The following is a 23,925-nucleotide window of genomic DNA, read 5'->3' on the forward strand; positions in this document are numbered from 1 at the left end:
TGTACGTAGGAGCAGTATTATAGTAGTTATATTCTTGTACATAGGAGCAGTACTATAGTAGTTATATTCTTGTACATAGGAGCAGTATTATAGTAGTTATATTCTTGTACACAGGAGCAGTATTATAGTAGTTATATTATTGTACATAAGAGCAGTATTATAGTAGTTATATTCTTGTACATAGGAGCAGTACTATAGTAGTTATATTCTTGTACATAGGAGCAGTATTATAGTAGTTATATTCTTGTACATAGGAGCAGTATTATAGTAGTTATATTCTTGTACATAGAAGGTAGTATTATAGTAGTTATATTCTTGTACATAGGGGCAGTATTATAGTAGTTATATTCTTGTACATAGGAGCAGTATTATAGTAGTTATATTCTTGTACATAGGAGCAGTATTGTAGTAGTTATATTCTTGTACATAGGAGCAGTATTGTAGTAGTTATATTCTTGTACATAGGAGCAGTATTGTAGTAGTTATATTCTTGTACATAGGGGCAGTATTATAGTAGTTATATTCTTGTACATAGGAGCAGTATTATAGTAGTTATATTCTTGTACATAGGAGCAGTATTGTAGTAGTTATATTCTTGTACATAGGAGCAGTATTGTAGTAGTTATATTCTTGTACATAGGAGCAGTATTGTAGTAGTTATATTCTTGTACATAGGAGCAGTATTGTAGTAGTTATATTCTTGTACATAGGAGCAGTATTATAGTAGTTATATTCTTGTACATAGGAGCAGTATTATAGTAGTTATAGTCTTGTACATAGGAGCAGTATTATAGTAGTTATATTCTTGTACATAGGAGCAGTATTATAGTAGTTATATTCTTGTACATAGGAGGCAGTATTATAGTAGTTATATTCTTGTACATAGGAGCAGTATTATAGTAGTTATATTCTTGTACATACGAGCAGTATTATAGTAGTTATATTCTTGTACATAGGAGCAGTATTGTAGTAGTTATATTCTTGTACATAGGAGGCAGTATTATAGTAGTTATATTCTTGTACATAGGAGGCAGTATTATAGTAGTTATATTCTTGTACATAGGAGCAGTATTATAGTAGTTATATTCTTGTACATAGGTGGCAGTATTATAGTAGTTATATTCTTGTACATAGGAGCAGTATTATAGTAATTATATTCTTGTACATAGGAGGCAGTATTATAGTAGTTATATTCTTGTACATAGGAGTAGTATTATAGTAGTTATATTCTTGTACATAGGAGGCAGTATTATAGTAGTTATATTCTTGTACATAGGTGGCAGTATTATAGAAGTTATATTCTTGTACATAGGGGCAGTATTATAGTAGTTATATTCTTGTACATAGGAGCAATATTATAGTAGTTATATTCTTGTACATAGGAGGCAGTATTATAGTAGTTATATTCTTGTACATAGGAGCAGTATTATAGTAGTTATATTCTTGTACATAGGAGGCAGTATTATAGAAGTTATATTCTTGTACATAGGAGCAGTATTATAGTAGTTATATTCTTGTACATACGAGCAGTATTATAGTAGTTATATTCTTGTACATAGGAGCAGTATTATAGTAGTTATATTCTTGTACATAGGAGCAGTATTATAGTAGTTATATTATAGTTATATTGTGTTCTCCTCTCTTGCCTTCTCATGCTTCTTTTGGCAGTTCATATCGAGTACATAGCCTTGCAGGGGGTTAGTGACAAATGAAAGACGTGTCCGCATTAAATGATAGTAGTGACATTTTAAAGGGTTCTACTTTACATTTAATTAATATCAGCACAGAAGGTTCATCATATTGTACAAATGATATCACGGTCTTGTTTTTCAGGCTGGAGGTTCTCAAGTAATTTTCACCAACCCCTTGGAGATTGTGAAGATCCGCTTGCAGGTGGCAGGAGAAATTACCACAGGACCCCGTGTCAGCGCTCTGAGTGTTCTTAGAGATTTGGGCTTCTTTGGACTTTACAAGGTATTATGTGCTGCTCGGTGGATCTCCTTGCTGATTGTTTCTGACCTCGTACTCATGTAGAGTTGACCTATGCACAAATCTTCTCATTATAAACATCAATAGAGCTGTTTGCTTTCGCATCTCAAGATGCCATCGGTATACTATTGCATTTCACCAGTTGTCCCTTTCCTCAATAGTAGCAAAAAATATATAATAATCCACAGAGAACGTATAGAGAACTATGGGAAGCATTAGAGTGACCTATTAATCTCTTTATTATCAGATGTAAATTAACTCTTCTGTTGCTAAACAATTTGTATAGTAGAAGCTTTCCTGAAGACGCAGGTATTCCTCAGGTGAGGTGCAGCAAAGCCCCCTTGTGTCTCCTCCGGGTAATTGTTGGCTAAGGCGATGCACAGGTTTACTGAGCAAGATCTTTCACCTGTACACCTGCCCCTCATACTCCTCGCAGGAGCGTCTGCTTCTCTCTGGTGTCTGCAGCTACAATATGCATCAATGCAGCAATTTGGGATAAATCTTTGATAATGCAAAGCTGCAAATCGACACTTTCTGCACAAATTTCATTACTACTTGGGTGAAAACAGCAGCACGCAGCTTTTGTTTCTATTATAGGTGTTTTCCCCCGATTTGCGGGAACTTTCCACTGATGACACTCCTATGAAAGTGTTTAGGGTTAAACCTCCTGTAATCGCCCATCCCTCCGCAGTCCCTGCTAGTCCATGTAAAAGAATATGCGGGGTCTTATCACGTGTGTAGAGATGAGCAAAACTTGCCTTGTTGCTGTTTTGCCAACAGCAGAATTTTACCGCCTGCAAGGCTCCATTCACACGTCCGCAAATGGGTCCGCATCCGTTCCGCAATTTTGAGGAACGGGTGCGGACCCATTCATTTTCTATGGCGACGGAATGGATGCGGACAGCACACAGTGTGCTGTCAGCATCCGCATTTGCGGGAGGTTGGCCCCGATCTTCGGGTCCGCAGCTCCGCAAAATATAGAACATGTCCTATTCTTGTCCGCAGCTTGCGGACAAGAAAAGGCATTTCTATAGGGCTGCCGGGCGGGTGTGTTGCGGGTCCGCAACACACCACGGACGTGTGAATGGAGCCTAAGACCTGAGGCTGCACTACTGAGAGATTTTGACTACCCGTCCTCATTTGATCTGTGCTAGGCGCAGTGTTGTCATATGTCCCTGTATGAATTCAAATCACCATCCACATTAATGTTCACACACATACACACGTGATCATAAGTAAGATATAGCTGTCCATGCAGAGGAGCAGCCTCACAATTTAAGGCCTGTAAATTTAGTTGTCTGGTGGTCCGATATTGATAACGTATCTTCTGTATAGGTCAGGGATGGTCAACATACACCTGCAACAGCCAATGGCCGCACTGTCTGGTCTCACCCTGGAGGTGCCTTCAGTAGCCGTCGGCCGAATGCTTACAGCTGTTCTGATGACTCCACCACATATGTGCATTCTCGGTTCAGCCGGGCATGCATGTGTTCACATTGGCAAAAGAGGAGAATGCTGCTGCCAGGCACCTTATCTCCTGGCAGAACAAAAGGAGCGGGCGAGGACCTTCAGCTGGACCTGATCCCTCCTTCCCCCGGAGGGATAGTCGGGAGACCCCCAAGCTCAGTCGTTTAGTAATCCAGGCTTTAATAGATACTGCACCTCTAGGAACCTGCATACTTCTGATCTAGGAGGGGACCATCGTGCATCTCGTTGCACACCTTACAGGTTAATGCACAAGGGTTAATGGGCCCATGGAGTAGGGGAGGTGGCGGGGGCCAAAATTGGTGACTCAAGAAGTGAGTTGCTGCCTATTGTTTACAGCCATTGACTCCAAATAACAATTACTGATGCCAAATCATTTCTAGACCTGTAAGGTATAAGGGAAGGAAAAAGTACTTAAGAGGGGGTGGGAGCCCGTACAGGTGCCAGAAGCATTAAATAACCCCAGCAGACAAGGTGCACCTCTGTCTTCTATAGATGAAGGTTCCCCCCCCTGTCTGGCATTTTCCCCCCTACACGAGACAATGTGCATTCACTGCAGGAGACTGGGCTAAGCCTACGTCTCCCAGACGTGCTGGCTCCTTCTGCCCAGCCCGACACAGAGGTGCCTTTGTGAGTGTAATTACTCTCCCCTTGTTGTAGAAATGGCTGTTTCAGAGCCGTCCCTTGCAGGTACGCTTTGGAAAATGCAAGAATTAGCATGCTAAAGAGAGTCCTCCAGCCTCGTGGGTACAGCGGCCGTCCAGGAAGGGAGGGGCGGGAGTGTGCTGCCTGGAATCTCAGGGGTTAACCAGTCCTCTTTAATGGTTTACACAACATACTAATGAATTAAGACTTAACCACCCATTTGTCATAGACAGAGAGCGGCTGTAACACCTGACCTGGCTGCATGTGACCTAATTTATGTGCGCAGGTTTTTTTAATTTAATTTATTATTATTACGGGGATGAATGGCCGCTGACGCATCTCTCTGGGGATTTGTGCGCATTTCGCTTTATCTGCAATAATGGAAATCTGTTCATTGGACGATCAGGGGTATTCCAGTTCTGTGATATTGATGACCGATCCTCAGGATCGGTCATCAATATCAGATAGGTGGGGGTCTGACTCTCGGCACCCCCGCCCATCAGCTGTTTGAAGGGGCTGCGGTGATGGGGCGAGAACGGTGTTCTCTTCAGTGTCTACCTGCCCACCATCTACACTGTAGTGGTGGTACTGGGTAATGACCCATACCAGTGGGGGTCCCGAGAGTCACACCTCCACCAATCAGAAATTGGTGACCTCATCAGGTTCATGAAACCGGAATGCGGAGGGAGGATGGAAATTTATAGTAGGGACGAGACCCGAGAGGAGAATAAATGGACCCTCAAAAGGATAAATTGGCATGGGATTGGGGGGGGGTGTGACTTCATATTAAGGGTCCATTCACACGTTCCGTAGTGTATTGCGGATCCACAATACACCCGGCCGTCACCCCCATAGAACTGTCTATTCTTGTTCGCGGACAAGAATAGGACATGTTCTATTTTTTTTTCCCAGAGCCACGGACCGGAAGATCGGGGGCGCGCTCCGGAAATGCAGATGCGGACAGCACACTGTGTGCTGTCCGCATCCATTCCTGCCCGATAGAGAATGAATGGGTCCGCACCTGTTCCGCAGAATTGCGGAACGGGTGCGGACACATTCACGGACGTGTGAATGGGACCCTAAAGGGGAAGGGTCATTCTTGTGGGCTACACCTTGTGGATGGGCAGACATTTTCTGTCATAGGGGAGATCAGGAGTGCTGTACGTTTTGGCAAATGTATCAGAATGGTGCATGTGAACACGGACACAAGTCACTGGGGAGGTTGGACGCATTTTTCTTGCTCAGGTCTACGCATTTTAGGACTTTTTTGGCATGATTTAAAGGGGATTGAAGGGGCGAGCAATAAAGAACATTCCTATAGCTTCTTTACCAAAAATCTGTACGTTTATGTTTATATATTATTATTTTTTCTTGATTTGTATTGTATGTGTATCGAAATATGATAACCCGAGACGACATAATACTATTGACGTAATTTTCTTTAAGAGGATCAGACTCATTACCTAGCGCTGTGCAAGTGAAATCTTCTTTTCAGGTTTTCCACCCAAATTTAACTTTACAAATTGAGACGCTGACTGGATTTTTTGTTTTGTTTCGTGTGTGTGTGGGTAAGATGAAGAATTAACTGAGTTTTCCGACACTTTAATGTAAAATATAAGAAAAAGAACTGGATCTCACATCCGACACTTTAAGATCAGATGCTGACTCCCAGGATCTCCACCAATTAGCTGATAAAAAGGCGAGCACCGCAGCCTCTCCTCGGCCTGTGACGTCAAATCTGTCGGTCACATGTCCTGTGTCACAGATTCAAGTAAATGGGATTGAGCTGCAATACCAAGCAGAGCCACTGTACAGTGTTCGGCGCTGTGCTTGGTATGCTAGGAACAGCTGATTGGCGGGAGGGCCAGGAATTGGACCCCCACTGATCATGTATTGATGACCTGTCTTGAGAATAGATCATCAGTATATAATTCCCAGAAAACCCCTTTAATGAATCCTCCATTTCCGAAAGAGGTCCTTTCAATCCTTTGGGCTGATTGCAAAGGTTTCCCTAGTCCTGGTTCCTGTCCCCAGGAAACCAGTTGAAGGTGGAGGTCCCATTTTATCATGCAGCAGCAATCACAGGGTTAAACATTTGGGATCTGGAGTTACTCGGATCCCTGCTATTAGAGCTAGACAGCACCTGCTGCAGGGTGGCTGCAGAATAAGGCTACTTTCACACTCGCGTTTTGTGTGGATCCGTCTGCATCCGTTCAGAACGGATCCGTTTGTATTATGTCTTCTATAGCCAAGATGGAAGTCAATGGGAGACGGATCGGTTTTCTATTGTGCCTGACTGTGTCAGAGAAAACGGATCCGTCCCCGTAGACTTGCATTGTGTGCCAGGACGGATCCGTTTGGCTCAGTTTCATCAGACGGACAGCAAAACGCAGCAAGCAGCCTCCAGAGCGGAATGGAGACTGAACTGATGCGTTCTGAGCGGATCCTTTTCCATTCAGAATGCATTAGGGCAAAACTGATCCGTTTTGGACCGCGTGTGAGAGCCCTGAACGGATCTTGCTTACGGAAAGCCAAAACGCCAGTGTGAAAGTAGCCTTAGGCCCCCAAACGATCAGACCTCATGGTATGTTATAGCTGAAGAACAAGTTCTTTGCCCAAGACCTTAAAATCCTCCTTGTCTGCTTCTCTCTTGGGGCTTGTTCACACACTGCACTATGGAATTGCTGCTGTAACCGGAGCCTGTAGTGAGTTGTCTTGTTTGTTTCAGGGGGCGAAGGCGTGCTTCCTCCGGGATATCCCCTTCTCCGCCATCTACTTCCCCTGCTATGCACATATGAAAAGCTCCTTCGCCGGAGAAGACGGCAGGGTTAGTCCCGGGTATCTCCTGTTGGCGGGAGCCATCGCCGGTAAGTAGTCAACGAATTTCTAGTTGTTCTGGTCGTCTTGTTCTAATATATCCCAGTTACTAGTATTTAGACCCCAAGACCCCCCAAAAGCCTTTTAAAGGGGTGTTTCCATCTCAACATTTATGACGTATCACTAGCATATGACACAAATGTTCCGAAAACAGCCAAGAAAGCATGCTCGACTATCTTCAGAAGTCCCATAGATTAGGTCTCCATTCACCAGTATGCTGCCAGAAAGAGCCGACTGTTTTTGAGGCTTCCATAGCTGTAGATGGAGGGCGGCCATCCGTACACAGCTTCTCTCCCTTCACTTCAAGAGCCTTATTCTGGAGATAGGTGTGGAGGCCACCTCTGGGCCCGGCTCCTATCTGACAAATGAGGCATATCCTAAATGCTGTGATCACGATACCCTATGTGATCACTGCTCGTCTCCCCCAACATCCACCACACACACATAGCAGATGGTCGGCCAGTCCTGAGCAGGTTTAGGCGACTTTCACACTAGCGTTTTTACTGGATCCGGCAGGTTTCGGCAAAAACACTTCCATTACTGATAATACAACCATCTGCATCCGTTATGAACGGATCCGTTTGTATTATATTTAACATGGCCAAGACGGATCCGTCATGAACTCCATTGAAAGTCAATGGGGGACGGATCCATTTTCTATTGTGGCAGAGAAAACGGATCCATCCCCATTGACTTACATTGTGTGCCAGGACGGATCCGTCCCAATGGACTTGCATTGGGGGTCATGCTGGATCCGTCTTGCTCCGCATCCCAGAACGGAAAGCAAACTACAACATGTTGCGGTTTGCTCTCCGGTATGGGAACGCAACTAAACGGGACGGAATACATTTTGGAGCGCTCCGTTCTGTTCAGATATGTTTTGTCCCCATTGACGATGAATGGGGACAAAACTGAAGCGTTTTTTTCCTATATTGAGCCCCTATGACGGAACTCCAATACCGGAAAACTAAACCGCTAGTGTGAAAGTAGCCTTACCCGCCGTTTATCATAACTCATGCGGCCTGCTTAAGACTCAGCACCCTGCCGTGCCTGGGACCACCCAGCGATCACACAGACCGCAGCATAGCCTCTCCACACTACATGGTCCTCACTGGCTATTTAGACTGCAGAAGTGGGTTCCTGTCTGTTTCGGATGCCTGTGCTGGACACTGAAAATGCACCCGCTCTACCCCCCACCTCGGACCCGGAACCTTCCCCACAACAAGCAGATGTGGAGACCAAATCGGGCTCCAGGAAATACAAACGAATCCCTCTCCGTCCTCCAGGGCTGTCAGTCTTATCACAGCCATTGCTGATCGGTGCAGATATTCGGCAGCGGTGGGTGGTCTCCGGCATTCTTTACATATTTGGATGGATTTCTATTGGAGCAAGACAAAATATGCTTTCGAGTTTACATGGCTCCTTCTCCTAGATCTCAGCAGTGATAGATGTAGTGATGGGGGCAGGATACAAGAAGGTGTAGTGGAAGGACCTTGTGCTGGGGGGATTGGCTGCAGTTAGAGATACTGTCATTTGGAGTGTGCAGGATTTGCTAGTGTATAGGAATCGAAATTTTAAAGGAGTACAATATTGGCAGCCCGTCCTCAGGATAGGTAGTCGGTAGAGATGAGCATCCGAAGTCGGATTGGTATAATGCTGTACAGAGATTCATCTCCTTACAGTATTAGAATGTATGGGCTCCGATGAGCCGAAGTAAGTTATTCACGAAGTCGCACGAGACTTTGTTGAATAACTTAAGTAATTGATTATTACAGTGAAAAACCTTAGAACCGAACTCGGTTCCAAGTTTTGAAGTGTTTTATTTTCACTGTAATAATCAATTACTGAAGTTATTCAACCAAGTCTCGTGCGACTTCGTGAATAACTTACTTCGGCTCATCGGAGCCCATACATTCTAATACTGTATGGAGACAAATCTCGGTACGATATTATAACACATTTCTTAGCGAAGCAGCTTCGGACGTAGTATCCGAAGCTTGCTTCGCTCATCTCTAGTAAGAGGTATCTGATTAGTTGTTTGAAGAGGAATCGGCGCTTTAGTGAGCTCTGCAGACTCCTCACAGCTTACCGAGCACAGCGCCGTCCATTGTATAGTGGCTGTGCTTGGTATTGCAGCTCAGGGCCATTCACTTGAATGGGACTGAGTTGCACACGCGCCATGTGACACCACTTGCCTAGGAAGAGGCTGTAGTACTTGGTAGAGCGCCTCTTCACAGAGCTGACTGTGTGAGGGTGCCAGGCATTGGACCCCCCCTACCTATTAAATATTGGTGACCTATACTTAGAATAGGTAATCAATAGTTTACTCCCAGAAAACCCCTTTGCTGCAAGTGCATTCAGGCCAATTTTGACATCTAGCCGACCATCTGATGTCCGTAGGGATGTCCTGCCGCTCCCTACACAGCAGACGGTCGGGTAAGGCTGCGTTCACACGGGCGAGTATTCCGCGCGGGTGCAATGCGGTAGGTGAACGTATTGCACCCGCACTGAATCCTGACCCATTAATTTCTATGGGGCAGTTCAGATGAGCGGTGATTTTCACGCGTCACTTGTGCGTTGCGTAAAAATCGCAGCATGCTCTATATTCTGCGTTTTTCACGCAACGCAGGCCCCATAGAAGTGAATGGGGTTGCGTGAAAATCGCAAGCATCCGCAAGCAAGTGCGGATGCTGTGCGATTTTCACGCATGGTTGCTAGGTGACAGTCTATTCACTGTATTATTTTCCCTTATAACATGGTTATAAGGGAAAATAATAGCATTCTGAAAACAGAATGCATAGTAAGTGATCAGTTGAGGGTTAAAAAAAATAAATAAAATTAACTCACCTTCTCCGTTTGTTCGCGTAAGTCCCGGTCTCTTCTTTACTTCTCAAAAGATGAACTATGGGCTAAAGGACCTTTGGTGATGTAAGATCACATGCTCCAATCACATGGTCCATCACCGCGGTGATGGACCACGTGATTGGAGCATGTGATCTGACGTCACCAAAGGTCCTTTAGCCCATAGTTTATCTTTTAAAGAACTAAAGACCGGGAGAACTACGCGAACAACAGGAGAAGGTGAGTTAATTTTTATTTATTTTTTTAACCCTCAACTGATCACTTACTAAGCATTCTGTTTTCAGAATGCTATTATTTTCCCTTATAACCATGTTATAAGGGAAAATAATAACATCTACACAACACCGAACCCAAACCTGAACTTCTGTGAAGAAGTTCAGGTCTGGGTACCACAGTCGGTTTTTCTCGCCCATATTCCTTGGGGGACACAGGAAACCATGGGTATAGCTCTGCTCCCTAGGAGGCGTGACACTAAGTGAAAGCTGTAAGCCCCTCCTCCATCAGCTATACCCTTCAGCCTGGAGAAGAGACTGCCAGTTTTTGCTTAGTGTCCAAGGAGGCAAGACACCCCCTGCTTATGCAGGGTTGTTTTCCTATGATTTTTTATTTTTGCGTTATTTGTTGTTTTTAATTCGGTTTTTTCTACTTACAGGGACAACAGAGGCGCATTAGACCCCTCTGTTTCTCCCGGGGTTGAGTTGCGCCAGTGCCGGTAATTCCGCACTGCCGCCTCCCCCACAGAAGACAAGGTGGACCAGGGCAGCCTCGCTCCCCTGCGTCCCGCCAGCTCAGGGTCGCCCGCACGCCAAGTCCCTCCCCCGGCTTCCTGCCACTGCGGTGCCAGGAGCTGAAGGGGCGACCCCGCTGGATGGATTGAGGGTGAAGACAGCGTATGGTGAGACAGGCTGCTCCAGCCTCCCCTTCCTCCCTCCCACCGCTGCTACAGGCCTCCTGGGCTCCCATGGCCACTGTTACTACATGGCCACTGCTACATCGTGCGCCACCCCTCCCCCCCCCCCCCCCCCGGGCATATATCGGGACCGTTATCGGGCAGGGGAGTTTATCTGGGCAGGTCCTTGGCAGGGACGCTACCTTCAGGGGACGGCTGCAGGAAAAAAGCAAGCCGTCTGCCACATCCAGGCGCGGAGGGGGCCGCTTTCTTGGCGTGAACGGCGCCATTTCAGGCCGGCACTTCATGATCCTTGGGGGTTAAAATCATTTTGCCGCGCGCGCGCGGCTCTGCTTCAGAGCGGCAGAGAGGGGGCGGAGCTTCCTACATGCGCTCCGCTACTTCCGGGTTCATCGCACAGTGCTGCGTGGAATCCTCTCTGCAGTGCGATCCGAAGCCGGTGCTGCTGCCTCTCCTCCACAGCCTCCTCAGTCTGTTCCCCTTACCGCTGCCGCTTGCATCATCCGGGTCTGGTAGGACTTTTAACCCCCTCCGTGCCACAGTACTGTCGCTTGGGTGTTATCCCCGTTTCTTTCCTTGGGGTCTCCCACTTTAAGTGCAACATCTTTGTTCCACCATGTCAGACCCTTCTGCAGCCGCCAAGCCTTGGTACCATGCCTGTACTGCTTGTAGGGAACCTTTTCCCCGGGGGCAGTCTGATCCGCACTGTACTGCATGCCGGGCTCCACCGCAGCCTCAGTCGCCCGCTGTGTCGCTCCCTGCTGCCTCTGACCCGCCTGACTGGGCTAGATCCCTGTCCCAGGCCATGGAAAGCCTCACTCATGTCGTGGGCCGCCTAATAGACAGGCCGCCTACCCCGCAGGACGCCACTCTTACTGTCGCGCCCTCCGGGTCCACCGCTTCTGCCGCTGCAGCGGGTTCACTCTCTTTTAGTGACCCCTCCCGAGCTAGGCACTCTCAGAAGCGTATTAGAGTAGAGCGAGCCTCCTCCTCGGATGCCTCCCTCTCCCCGCCACGCGTGCGCACCCAGACGAGCCTCTCCTCTCCAAAGGATTCGCTCTCTGAAGGTGAATTGGCGGTTTCAGATTTGGAAATGGACTCGGCCCTGCCGTCCAAGCTAGCCTCAGCGATGGGTCAACTCATCTCTGATATTCGTGACACCTTTAAGGTGCAGGATGATCCCCCTAGCTCGGACGCAGCTAGCGTCTCATTTATCAGACCCAGGCAGGTCTCAAAAGTCTTTCCAATCCACTCTGATTTCTCCTCTGTGGTGTCTAAGGCTTGGGCTCGCCCGGACGCCCGTTTTGTCAACCCCAAGAAGCTGGACATTTGCTATCCTTTTCCAGCAGATGTCGTGGCCACATGGTCTTCCCCACCCAAGGTGGACCCCCCTGTGGCCCGGCTGTCAAAGAACACGGCCATCCCTGTTCCCGACGGGTCCTCTCTTCAGTCAGCGGAGGACCGTCGCATGGAGACCCTTTCTAAGGGCATTTTTGCTGCCTCCGGTTCTGCTCTCAGACCGGTTTTTGCCTCTGCTTGGGCAGGGAAAGCAATTTCTGCTTGGGGTGCGCAGCTGGAACAGGAGTTGGACTCGGACGTCCCTATCCAGGACCTGCGTTCCTTGGCCCAGCTTATTGTTCGGGCCGGGAATTTTGTTTGTGAGGCCTCCCTTGATGCGGGAGCCCTTATTGCACGCTTCTCCGCCCTGGCAGTTTCCGTCAGGAGGGAGCTCTGGCTGAAGGTTTGGAAAGCGGACGCTGCCTCCAAACGTTCCTTGGCGGGGCTACCGTTTGCGGGTTCCCGCCTTTTCGGGGTCCGCCTAGACGAACTTATTTCGGAGGCCACGGGTGGTAAAAGCACCCATCTTCCTCAACCCCAAGCCAGGGGCGCCCCCCGCGGACGCCCTGGTGCGTCTCGTTTTCGGTCCTCCCGCAGGGCCTCTGGGGCTCCCACCACAGCTACCGCTTCGGCTCCTCCCCAGGACAAACATAGGAAGCCGTTTTTTCGGGCGCAGCCCTCCTGGCGCAAGCCGCAGGCTGCCCGCACACCCGCAGCAAAGCAATCCTCTGCCTGAAGGCGCGCCCCCACCCACCCGGGTGGGGGGCCGGCTCCTCCTTTTCAGGGACGTCTGGTTGGCTCACGTCTCCGACGCCTGGGCCCTCGAAATTGTGTGCTCCGGATACAAAATCGAATTTGCATCCTTCCCTCCAGATCGGTTCTTTCGCTCCCGCCCGCCACGGGACCCGAAACGCGCGGTTGCGTTCTCCGCGGCCGTTCAAGCCTTACTGGACAGGGGGGTGATTACCCCCGTTCCTCTAGAGGAAAGGTTCCAAGGGTTCTACTCGAACCTCTTTGTAGTTCCCAAGAAGGGAGGTTCCATGCGGCCCATTTTGGACCTCAAAAAGCTCAACCGTTTTCTCCTCCTTCGACGGTTTCGGATGGAGTCCCTCCGTTCCGCGGTGGCTTCCCTGGAGCAGGGAGATTTCATGTCTTCCATCGATATACAGGATGCCTACCTCCATGTTCCGGTAGCCCGGTGTCACCATCGCTTCCTCCGATTCGCCGTGGGGGACCTCCACTTCCAGTTTGTCGCCCTTCCCTTTGGGCTGGCAACAGCCCCCCGGGTGTTCACCAAGGTCCTGGCCCCGGTTTTGGCCTTACTCCGTTCCAGGGGTGTTTTTCTGCTACCGTACTTGGACGATATCCTCATCAAGGCTCCGTCCCTTTCTCAAGCGGTTGCCAGCGTGGATCTCACTCTAGAGACTCTGACGAGGTTCGGTTGGGTCATCAACTTCCCCAAGTCCTCCCTTCCCCCCTCCAGACAACTGGTCTTCCTGGGAATGCTTTTAGACACGGGAGCGGCGGAAGTACGTCTTCCCTCGGAAAAACGTCTGATCCTCCGTGGGGCGGTTCGGGGTCTCCTTCTCCACCGTCGACCGTCCTTCCGCTTCTGCATGCGGGTCTTGGGGCAGATGGTTGCCTGCTTCGAGGCGATCCCGTTTGCACAGTTTCACTCCCGCCCTCTCCAACGGGCGATCCTCTCCTCCTGGGACAAATCGCCGCAGTCTCTGGATCATCCCTTCCATCTATCGCCTCCGGTGAGGTCATCTCTCCGCTGGTGGTTACAGTCCCCTCTTCTGGGCAGGTCTTTTCTGCCACTCAACTGGTTGGTGGTTACAACCGATGCCAGTCTCTTGGGCTGGGGAGGCGTGTTTCCTCCCCGATCCGTCCAGGGCATTTGGTCTCCGTTGGAGTCCAAACTCTCGATCAATGTCCTGGAGCTGAGAGCGGCCCTTTTGTCTCTACGACACTGGACTCATCTGTTGAAGGGTCATCCAGTTCGTGTACAATCGGACAACGCCACGGCTGTGGCGTACATAAACCACCAGGGGGGCACTCGCAGCGCTGCTGCAATGAGGGAGGTCTCCAGCATTCTCCGTTGGGCGGAAGCCCACGTCCCGACCCTATCGGCAATTTTTATTCCAGGGGTGGACAATTGGGCGGCGGACTTCCTCAGTCGCACCACTGTCGACCCCGGCGAGTGGTCTCTTCACCCGGAGGTATTCGAGGCCATTTGCCTTCGTTGGGGCATACCGGACGTGGACCTCATGGCCTCCAAGTTCAATCACAAGGTCCCCGCCTATCTGTCCAGGGCCAGGGATCCGGGAGCTTGCGGAGCCGACGCCCTCGTTCTTCCTTGGCGAGGCTTCGCACGTCCATACATATTCCCTCCCATCCCACTCCTGCCCAAGGTCCTTCGGAAGATCGCGGCGGAAGGCGTCTCGGTAATTCTGGTCGCTCCGGACTGGCCCCGCCGGTCTTGGTATGCCGACCTCATGCTGCTCCTGGCAGACGCGCCCTGGCCGCTGCCCGCCAGGGAAGATCTTCTCTCTCAGGGACCGATCTTCCACCCGCGTTTAAGGTCCCTACGTTTGACGGCGTGGTTGTTGAGACCACCGTCCTGACACGTAGGGGTTTTTCTGCGGACGTCGTCCGCACCATGATCCGCGCCCGTAAGCCGTCCTCTTCTAGGATCTATTATAGGACCTGGAGGACCTATTTGGGGTTCTGTGCCGATCTGGGGATTCCTCCGCTCCGCTTTTCTCTCCCCACCGTTTTGTCCTTCCTGCAGAGCGGACTTGCCCAAGGTCTGGGTCTTAGTTCTTTGAAGGGTCAGGTGTCTGCGCTGTCCATTTTGTTTCAGCGCCCACTGGCCCCCCTTGGTCCTGTCAAGACCTTCCTTCAGGGCGTGGCTCACGCGGTTCCCCCGTACCGGCCTCCGGTACCGCCCTGGGACCTGAACCTGGTTCTCTCAGCGCTCCAGGCTTCTCCTTTCGAGCCTCTGCGGACGGTTTCCTTGCGACTTCTGTCCTGCAAGGTTATTTTCCTTGTAGCCGTCACCTCTCTTCGGAGGGTGTCCGAATTGGCTGCACTCTCCTGTCTGGAACCTTTCCTAGTGTTCCACCAGGACAAGGTAGTTCTTCGTCCGGTCCCTTCCTTCCTTCCTAAGGTGGTCTCCGCCTTTCATCTGAACGAGGACATCGTTCTCCCCTCTTTGTGTCCTTCCCCTTCCCACCCTAGGGAGAGGGAACTTCATCGCCTGGACGTTGTCAGGGCGCTCAAGGTTTACCTGGAGGTAACCAGCTCTTTCAGGCGTACTGACTCGCTCTTTGTGGTTCCGGAGGGGTCGCGCAGAGGGTTGGCGGCATCCAAAGTTGCTATCGCCCGTTTTGTCAAGATGGCTGTTACTGAGGCTTATCTCGCCAAGGGCAAGGTTCCGCCCCTCGGTGTTACCGCTCATTCCACTAGAGCGGTCGGGGCTTCCTGGGCTCAGAGAAATCGGGCTTCTACGGAGCAGATTTGCAAGGCGGCCACTTGGTCCTCCTTGCACACCTTCACCAAGTTCTACAGGGTGCATACTCATGCGTCGGCTGACGCTGCTTTAGGCCGTCTGGTGTTGCAGGCGGCAGTTGATTGATGCCTCCGGTGTTGGTCTAGTTTGTTCTGGTCCCTCCCTTCTGGGACTGCTCTGGAACGTCCCATGGTTTCCTGTGTCCCCCAAGGAATATGGGCGAGAAAAGGAGACTTTTGTATTACTTACCAGTAAAGTCTCTTTCTCGCTCTTCCTTGGGGGACACAGCACCCGCCCTTCATTTGGGTTTACAGTTGTGGTTCCGGCTTGGTTGCCCCCGTTGGGGCTTGACGGTTCTTTTTTCCGGTTGGTGGTTATCTTTCACTACTTGGACACGCAACTGGCAGTCTCTTCTCCAGGCTGAAGGGTATAGCTGATGGAGGAGGGGCTTACAGCTTTCACTTAGTGTCACGCCTCCTAGGGAGCAGAGCTATACCCATGGTTTCCTGTGTCCCCCAAGGAAGAGCGAGAAAGAGACTTTACTGGTAAGTAATACAAAAGTCTCCTTTTTATCACGCGCGTGCAAAACACATTGCACACGCACGATTAAAACTGAACATCGGAACGCAATCGCAGTCAAAACTGACTGAAATTGCATTCCTACTCGCGCGGGTTTGCCGCAACACACTTGGACGCATCCGGAACTAATCCGGACACGCTCGTGTGAACCCAGCCTAATGGAGGATCAGTCAGTTGGATTTCATCAAGTCTGATCCCTTTTGCTCTCAACGGAGAAGCCTTGAGCCAAAAGCGATCTGTGTGTGTGGCCAGCCTTAAAGGGAATGTCACCAGTTGTTTTGTTTTTTGTTTGTTTTTTACTCATAAGAACCAGATAGAAATTTTTTTTTTTTCTAATCTGTTTTTATTTTCTGATTTGTAGTTTTTTTTATTTCTATTTTCTGTACCGGATTGTAGGCATCTTGCCTGAGCTGCTGTTACCAGCATTTAGAGATCTGCTTTGCTGCTGCCACGTGTCCCATAGGGCACTATAGTCTGAAGCTGTTCACTGACGTCTGTGTCAGACTCTTCTAGGCATGCTCTGTGACCTGTGTAGAGGTCATTGTACAGGGAAGGGGAGTAGATGAGCTGTGACATCACCTATTGTGAATGATGGATCCTGTGTTATCTACTGCATATATTGGTGATACCTGTTGTTGAAATCTTGCCTGTGATAATGAGATGACTGCTGAAAAGTGATCTCCACAGGGCAGAAAGGGTCAGCCTATTATAAAGTTCAATGGTCGCTGTGAAAACTGCAAGACTTTTTTATTTTATTTATTTTTAAATAATATTGGTATTGATGTAAAATAAAATAAAAAAATCACCAAAGTTTTTCTTGAAAATGTCGACACATTCCCTTTAACCGGATCCATTTACATGCTGATGATTGGAAGTCGAGCGCTGATCATCTTGCTTGTTTCAATGATTGTTCCAGTCAGATTATCTCTTCCTGCAAATCAGCCTTAAAGGGATTCTGTCACCAAGTTTTAGGCTATAGAGATACGGACATGCACGGCTAGATCGCCGCTAGCATGTCCGCAATATACCGGTCCTATAGGGCTGTGCGCTTTTATTTTCTTTAAAAAAGGATTTTAGAGATATGTAAATTAGTCTTGTAGGTGCCCAAGGGGCTGTACGAACCTTCCTGGTGCCCAGCTACGCCCGCCTGTGAAGGAGCCTAAAACTTGGTGACAGAATCCCTTTAAAGGGTTTGTCCAGCCTCGGAGCCGACGACCCATGCGGTTGTCCGCTGTCCCACTGAACATGAAATGCAGGACGTGCACACTGCGCGCGCGCCTTCCTTTCATAGGGGTGCCGGGTATCTAACCTCCGCCTATCTGATATTGATGACCTATCCTGAGGACAGGCCATCAATATTAAAACCCCGGAGAACCCCTTTAAAGAAAGCTATTATCTTTAAGCAGAAATAGGCTTTCCAAACGTCATTGCATCTCCAGCATATTCCACTATAACATGGACTGGAAGTTCAGTCTACAGTGTTACACCTTTCTATAGGTAAAAGGGCAAATACACAGAGGCCAGAAATGAAAAGATTCTGCAGATTATTTTAAATTTTTTTTTTTTTTAAAGCTCCGAGGACCATAAACACTACTTTTACCCACCACTCGATCAGATACAAATGCCTTCAGACTTGTCTACTCCCAGCCTGCTTCCTTGGAACAAAACAAGCCTTTAACATGGGAGCCTATGCGCCGACGTGAAATGGAAGCGTACATCGACAGGCCAAACAATTTCTGAGATTCAGTCGTCCCCTTTGAAAGCTGCTGATGTGATGGTAGACCAAGATAATTTGCCTTTTGAAGTTCAGTCACACAGGCGGCTTTTATGCTTTCATTTATGTCAGGCTAGCGATCTACAACGCTGCGAGATCTACATTCGGGTGCGCCGAACACATCTATAGATATGATACAATGCATTCAGATTCTGCAGGCGGCGGAAGGGAAGCTTTTTCCTTTTCGGCCCTTTTTACTGTAATGTAATAGGTCATCCACCTCCCCCCTCCCTTCTTGTCCATGTCAACCTGATTGTCATCTGCTCGTCAAGGCTTGTGCCATTACTGAAATCCTGGCAGGGACGGAGAGTATGGAACCTGAAATCTAAAACTATAGGTAAAGGTTTATAAACAAAACAAAAAGCAATACAGATAAAATGTCTTTCATTCGGCATCGATGGGGCTGATAGGTGTCAGGTTAATATTGTGGATGGGGTTGCACAGAATAAGGAGAATATATATAATATATATCACCTTGATTGGAAGTATTAAAGGGGTTATCCCACAAATTAATGTTTTTGTTTTTTTATTACATATCTGGAGGACTTTCTTCTCTTTCTATGGGAGGGCAGCAGCTCATCAAACATCTATATGTCTCAGGATGCATTGCAGTTAGTTCTTGTTAACCCGTTCCTCCCCCTGCATAGAAAACATGTAGCCTCAGAGATGCATATGAGATATATGATGCCCCCATAATTTCCTTCTCCGCTGGGCTGGTTCACTATGAGATCGCTACGCCGGCACGGAGAGGAGGAAGAGAGCAGGGAAGCCACTGAGCATGTGTGTCCACCACTAAATGCAGGAGAAAGTGGACCAGAAGGATAAACGGCAGGGAGCGACCAATTCTCTGGTCTTTGCGTACCTCTTTTAAGTGATTGCAGAAGTTTACATATCCCGATAAAAAAAACTTTGCACTGCAGCCTAAAAATTGTCCCTCTATAACAGGGATCAGCAACCTTCGGCACTCCAGCTGCTGTGAAACTACAACTCCCAGCATGCAAACATGCTTGGCTGCTCTTCTAACTCCATAGAAGTGAATGAAGCATACTGGGAGTTGTAGTTTCCGAACAGCTGGAGTGCTGCGCCATAAGGAGCTCTCACCTATAGATATTTAGCTGCTGCTCCGCCATTTCTGCTCTTCTGCATTCAGGACCCAAAAACCGCCAATCCATTGTTCATCCAAATCTAAAACCATTTTACAGTGCTGTTGGATTAGCAGGCTCTCCACATGATGGCTTCACGGATGGTCGTCATCTATTTTATTGGCTTTAGGGTTAAACAGCGTTCATTTTAGCCGTATCGTCACGGTCCTATCTATATCATTGGTGGCCGTGCCACACGGACACGCTGGTCTGTTCTTGTAGGTTTATATTGGGCAGCGGTACAATATTCTGCACACAGATCTACCTCATGTTACAGACGCTCTGTATAGTTTTATTTCACATCGCCCCGAGCCTCCGTGTGCCGTCCCCTGCACTTTTATGGAGAGGGGTTGAGGAGCCAGACCATGCTGGTTTGGCTAAATCTCTCACAGGACTTAGTAAACTACAACAAGAAAATATTTCACGGTTCGCTCTGAGACTTGTTTGGCTCGGAGCTCGCAGTAGAATCCAGAAGTAATAGAATCGGTGGCGTTTCCACTGCAAGTGATGGTTTACCCCCAAGGTCAAAGGTTGTGTATTGTGGCTAAACAGAGCGGAGGATATTTATTTAAAGGAGTCTTTTGGCCTACAGGTAATGATGACCTATCTTTAGGATAAGTCACCTATATCCTATCTGTGATGGCTCTACAGCCAGCATCCCCACCGATCAGTGTGGAGTAGTCAAGCGCCCTACACGTGTCATTGCACCTGCACGGAAAACTCGCTCATGTGAAAGGGGCCTAACAATCTACATTTTCTAGCCGCCATCCGTGAAAAATGCATTGCATCCGTGATGCCTTCTGTTTTTTTACGCAGCCCCTTTCATTTCTATGGAGCCAGAGCAGCGTGAAAAACGCAGAATATAGGTTTAGAACAGTGGAAGTCTCCCTCCTGGCATCCCACTGATCAGCTGTTGAACCCCTTTCATTTTTCCTCCTCATGTTCCAAAAGCCATAACTTTTTTATTTTTCCGTTCACACAGCTATTTGAGGGGTTATTTTTGCCGGGACAAGATGCATTTTTTTAATGCCACCATTTAATTTACCATGGCTTGTATTGGTAATTAGAAAAAAATTCTTTGTGTGGCAAAATAAAAAAATAAAAAAGAAGCTGAATTCCACCAAGGCTTTTGGGGTTTTGAAATCCTGCGTTCACTATGGACTGACCTAGCTTTCTTATTCTGCAGCGATACCAAACTTGAACAGTTTTTTTTATTATATGACGTTTTGATCAGTTATTCAATTTTTGGGGGGACAAAATGACCCAAAAAATGGCAAATTGCATGTTTTTTCTGTTACAGCATTTCACCGCACAGGAAATTTTTTAAATGTTTTAATAGTTCAGACATTTTTGAATGCGGCGATAACCAATATGTTTATTTTTTTTTATTGTTTATGTATTTTTATATGTAAAATTGGGAAAGGGGGGTAATTCAAACTTTTAATATATTGGTGTTTTTTTAATTTTTTGAAAACTTTAAAAAAAAATTTTTTTTTAAATAACTATTACCCCCGTTAGGGGCCTCGTACATGGGATCTTTTGATCCCCTCTCCTATTCACCCCAATAGAGATCTATTAGGGTGAATAGGATTTTTACTCCCTCCATTCGTGCATAGCTCAGCAGGGAGAATGCCATGGTAGGCGTGAATCGCTTCAGAAGCGTCCAGGCTGCCATGGCAACCGATCGGAACCCCGCAATTTCACTGCGTGGGCTCTGATCGGAAGGCAGAGGGAACCGCATCCCTCTGCCTTCACACTCAGGTGCCACGATCAGCGTTGATGAGGGCACCTGAGGGGTTAAATGACGAGGGAGCACAATCGCTGCTCCCCGTCAGTGCAGGCGGGTGCCGGCTGTATGAAACAGCCGGCACACTGCGCGTATGGAGCAGGGTCACTGCAGAGGCCCGCTCCATACACCTGCGGGCGCATAACGCCGTATATATATGGGGTTCAAGGGCACTGTAGTTTCTTCACACCATACCAAGCACAGCGCCCTCCATTGTATAGTGGCTGTGCTAGGTATTGCAGCTCAGGGCCATTCACTTGAATGGGACTGAGCTGCACAAAGACCATGTGACCGTTGAATGTGATGTCAAGGAGGAGGCAGCAGTGCTGGATTTGTGGAAGTCAGAACCACCCCGATCAAATATTTGTGACCTATCCTGAGTATAGGCCTTCAATATCTAAGTTCTTAACAACCCTTTAAGGCTAGCAAGTTCAATGTGAGACACTCGCTGCATGTGGCAGGACCGCACAGCACTATAATGATTTATAAGGCCGTGTGGCCCTGAAAGTCCCGGAATCTGTTGTATTACACTGACGGCATTATGTCCGTGTAACTCAGTAGATTCCAGGACCCTCTGACCTTGTGCTGTGCGAGCCTGTCAGAGGAGCAGCGTTCAGAACAAGACCTCACACTGACGCACGCTGCGAGTTTCTCGCGTTGAACTCTCTTGTGTTTGTCTGGAAACCATTGAGAATGGCAGCCCAATGCAGAAGTATACTGAGATCTGGCTGCAGCATCAACCAGCCAGCTTGTTGACAGTTTCTTGGTGCAAAAGATGTATTTAAGACCTTAGATTTTACATTTATTGACGAGAAGCAAAACAGTGCGTAAAGTGTGAGATCTGAAGCCAGCGCCAGGTCTGCATGCTTAACTCCAGGCACATGTTCTTCATTTCCATCTAATAGACTGAATGTGACCCACCTACATGGATCATGCATGGTGAGGCGTCTGAGCCAGGAGCCTGTGCTGTACAGAGAGAATGCATTTGGCTCCCTCCCTCCTGAAATCCTATCTGTATTTGGTTTGCTGATTTTGCACAGAAATGTTTCTTTGCAGGGATGCAGAGTTTACATAGGGTTATTTAAGGCGGTGGCAGACAGTCATGCTTGCGCGCGCCTGTGGGTAAGTGGTGGCGGCAGCGGTGGTGAGTTTGAAGACTCTGCTTTTCAGCTCGCTGTGTGTTCCTTGCCAGTAGCCACAAAGAGGCGTAAAGAAAAGCAAAAGGCCAAAGGAGCTTTCGCCTCCCAAAAATCTGAATGTAATCATCAGATATGGTGGAGATTACGTGGAACGAGATTCTCCAACGCTTCCAATTCTGAGACGGCCACATGCTGAGCATTCGGCAGGGTCCATGTTATCAATGATAGGGTGGTATACCTTCCGCAGGGTAAGGGTCTGAGTGGTTTACCGGGCACCGATAGCCCATATCATATAGCTTCTTTTTTTTTTTCCCTTGGGGCAGATATGGAAAATCTCTCAGTATCCTTTCCTAGTCTGTAATTTAAGGGTTTTTGGAGAAAACCTCAAGAGATGATGGCACACTTTTTACCATGAGATAATTTCCTGCTGGGAGACATGAGGTCAATCATCTTTCGGAGATCTCTGCCGCCCTTCTGATCGCACCATTGCTAAAATTACAAAACATGGAATTTAAAACACGGAAATTAAAATTAGTAACATAGTACATAAGGCCGAAAAAAGACATCTGTCCATCCAGTTCGGCCTGTCATCCTGCAAGTTGATCCAGAGGAAGGCAAAAAAAAACTGTGAGGTAGAAGCCAATTTTTCCCACTTAAGGGGAAAAAAATTCCTTCCCGACTCCAATCAGGCAATCAGAATAACTCCCTGGATCAACGACCCCCCCTCTGGTAGCTATAGCCTGTAATATTATTACACTCCAGAAACACATCCAGGCCCCTCTTGAATTCCTTTATTGTACTCCCCATCACCACCTCCTCAGGCAGAGAGTTCCATAGTCTCACTGCTCTTACCGTAAAGAATCCTCTTCTATGTTTGTGTACAAACCTTCTTTCCTCCAGACGCAGAGGATGTCCCCTCGTCACAGTCACAGTCCTGGGGATAAATAGATGATGAGATAGATCTCTGTACTGACCCCTGATATATTTATACATAGTTATTAGATCTCCCCTCAGTCATCTTTTCTAAATTGAAAAACCCTAATTTTGATAATCTTTCTGGGTACTGTAGTCCTACCCTCCCAGTTATTACTTTAGTTGCCCTCCTCTGGACCATCTCCAGCTCTGCTATGTCTGCCTTGTTTACAGGAGCCCAGAACTGTACACAGTACTCCATGTGTGGTCTGACTAGCGTTTTGTAAAGTGTTAGGACTATGTTCTCATCACGGGCATCTATGCCCCTTTTAATGAAACCCATTATCTTATTTGCCTTGGCAGCAGCTGCCTGACACTGGTTTTTCTGCTTACTTTGCTGTTCACAAAAATTCCTAGGTCAGTGTTTGGGCTCATATACACGACCATTGTGTTTTTGCGGACCATTTTTCACGGATCCGTTGTTTTGTATGCGAGTTTTGTTTTAGTCTGATTTAAGTCCTCTTCTGTTCCGTTATTCCACTAAACATATCCGAATGGTTTCCGTATGCAATCCATTTTTTGGGGATCAGAAACGGAAACAGTAACTTGAGCAATATGGGCTGGGCAGAGCATTTCTACAGTATGGATCTGCAAAATACAGATGACATACGGATGTGTTCCGTGTGCGTTCTGTATTTTTTGCGGACTCGTTGACTTGAATGGGGCCTTGGACCGTGATTTGCGGACAATAATAGGACATGCACTACTTTTTTGTGGAACGGAAACGGAATGCACGCGGAGTACCTTCCGTTGTTTTTGTGGACCCATTGAAGTGAATGGTTCCGCATACGGTCCGCAAAAAAAAAAAAGAACCGAAGCGGAAAGAAAATAAGTTTGTATGCATGAGCCCTTACCCAGTGTTTTACCATTTAGTATGTACGGGTGACTTGCATTATTCCTTCCCATCTGCATA

General features: G+C 47.9%; 1 protein-coding gene across 1 annotated transcript in view; it reads left to right on the forward strand.

Annotated features, from left to right (window-relative positions):
* SLC25A13 (solute carrier family 25 member 13) overlaps positions 1-23,925 on the forward strand; it is a 133,726-nt gene that overhangs the window by 101,288 nt on the left and 8,513 nt on the right. The window contains exons 14-15 of the mRNA XM_040431237.1: positions 1,834-1,974; positions 6,848-6,986. Of these exons, the coding sequence (XP_040287171.1) occupies positions 1,834-1,974; positions 6,848-6,986 (280 nt within the window). The remainder of the gene's footprint in view (positions 1-1,833; positions 1,975-6,847; positions 6,987-23,925) is intronic.

Source organism: Bufo bufo, chromosome 5, assembly GCF_905171765.1.
Source record: "Bufo bufo chromosome 5, aBufBuf1.1, whole genome shotgun sequence".
NCBI lineage: Eukaryota > Metazoa > Chordata > Amphibia > Anura > Bufonidae > Bufo > Bufo bufo.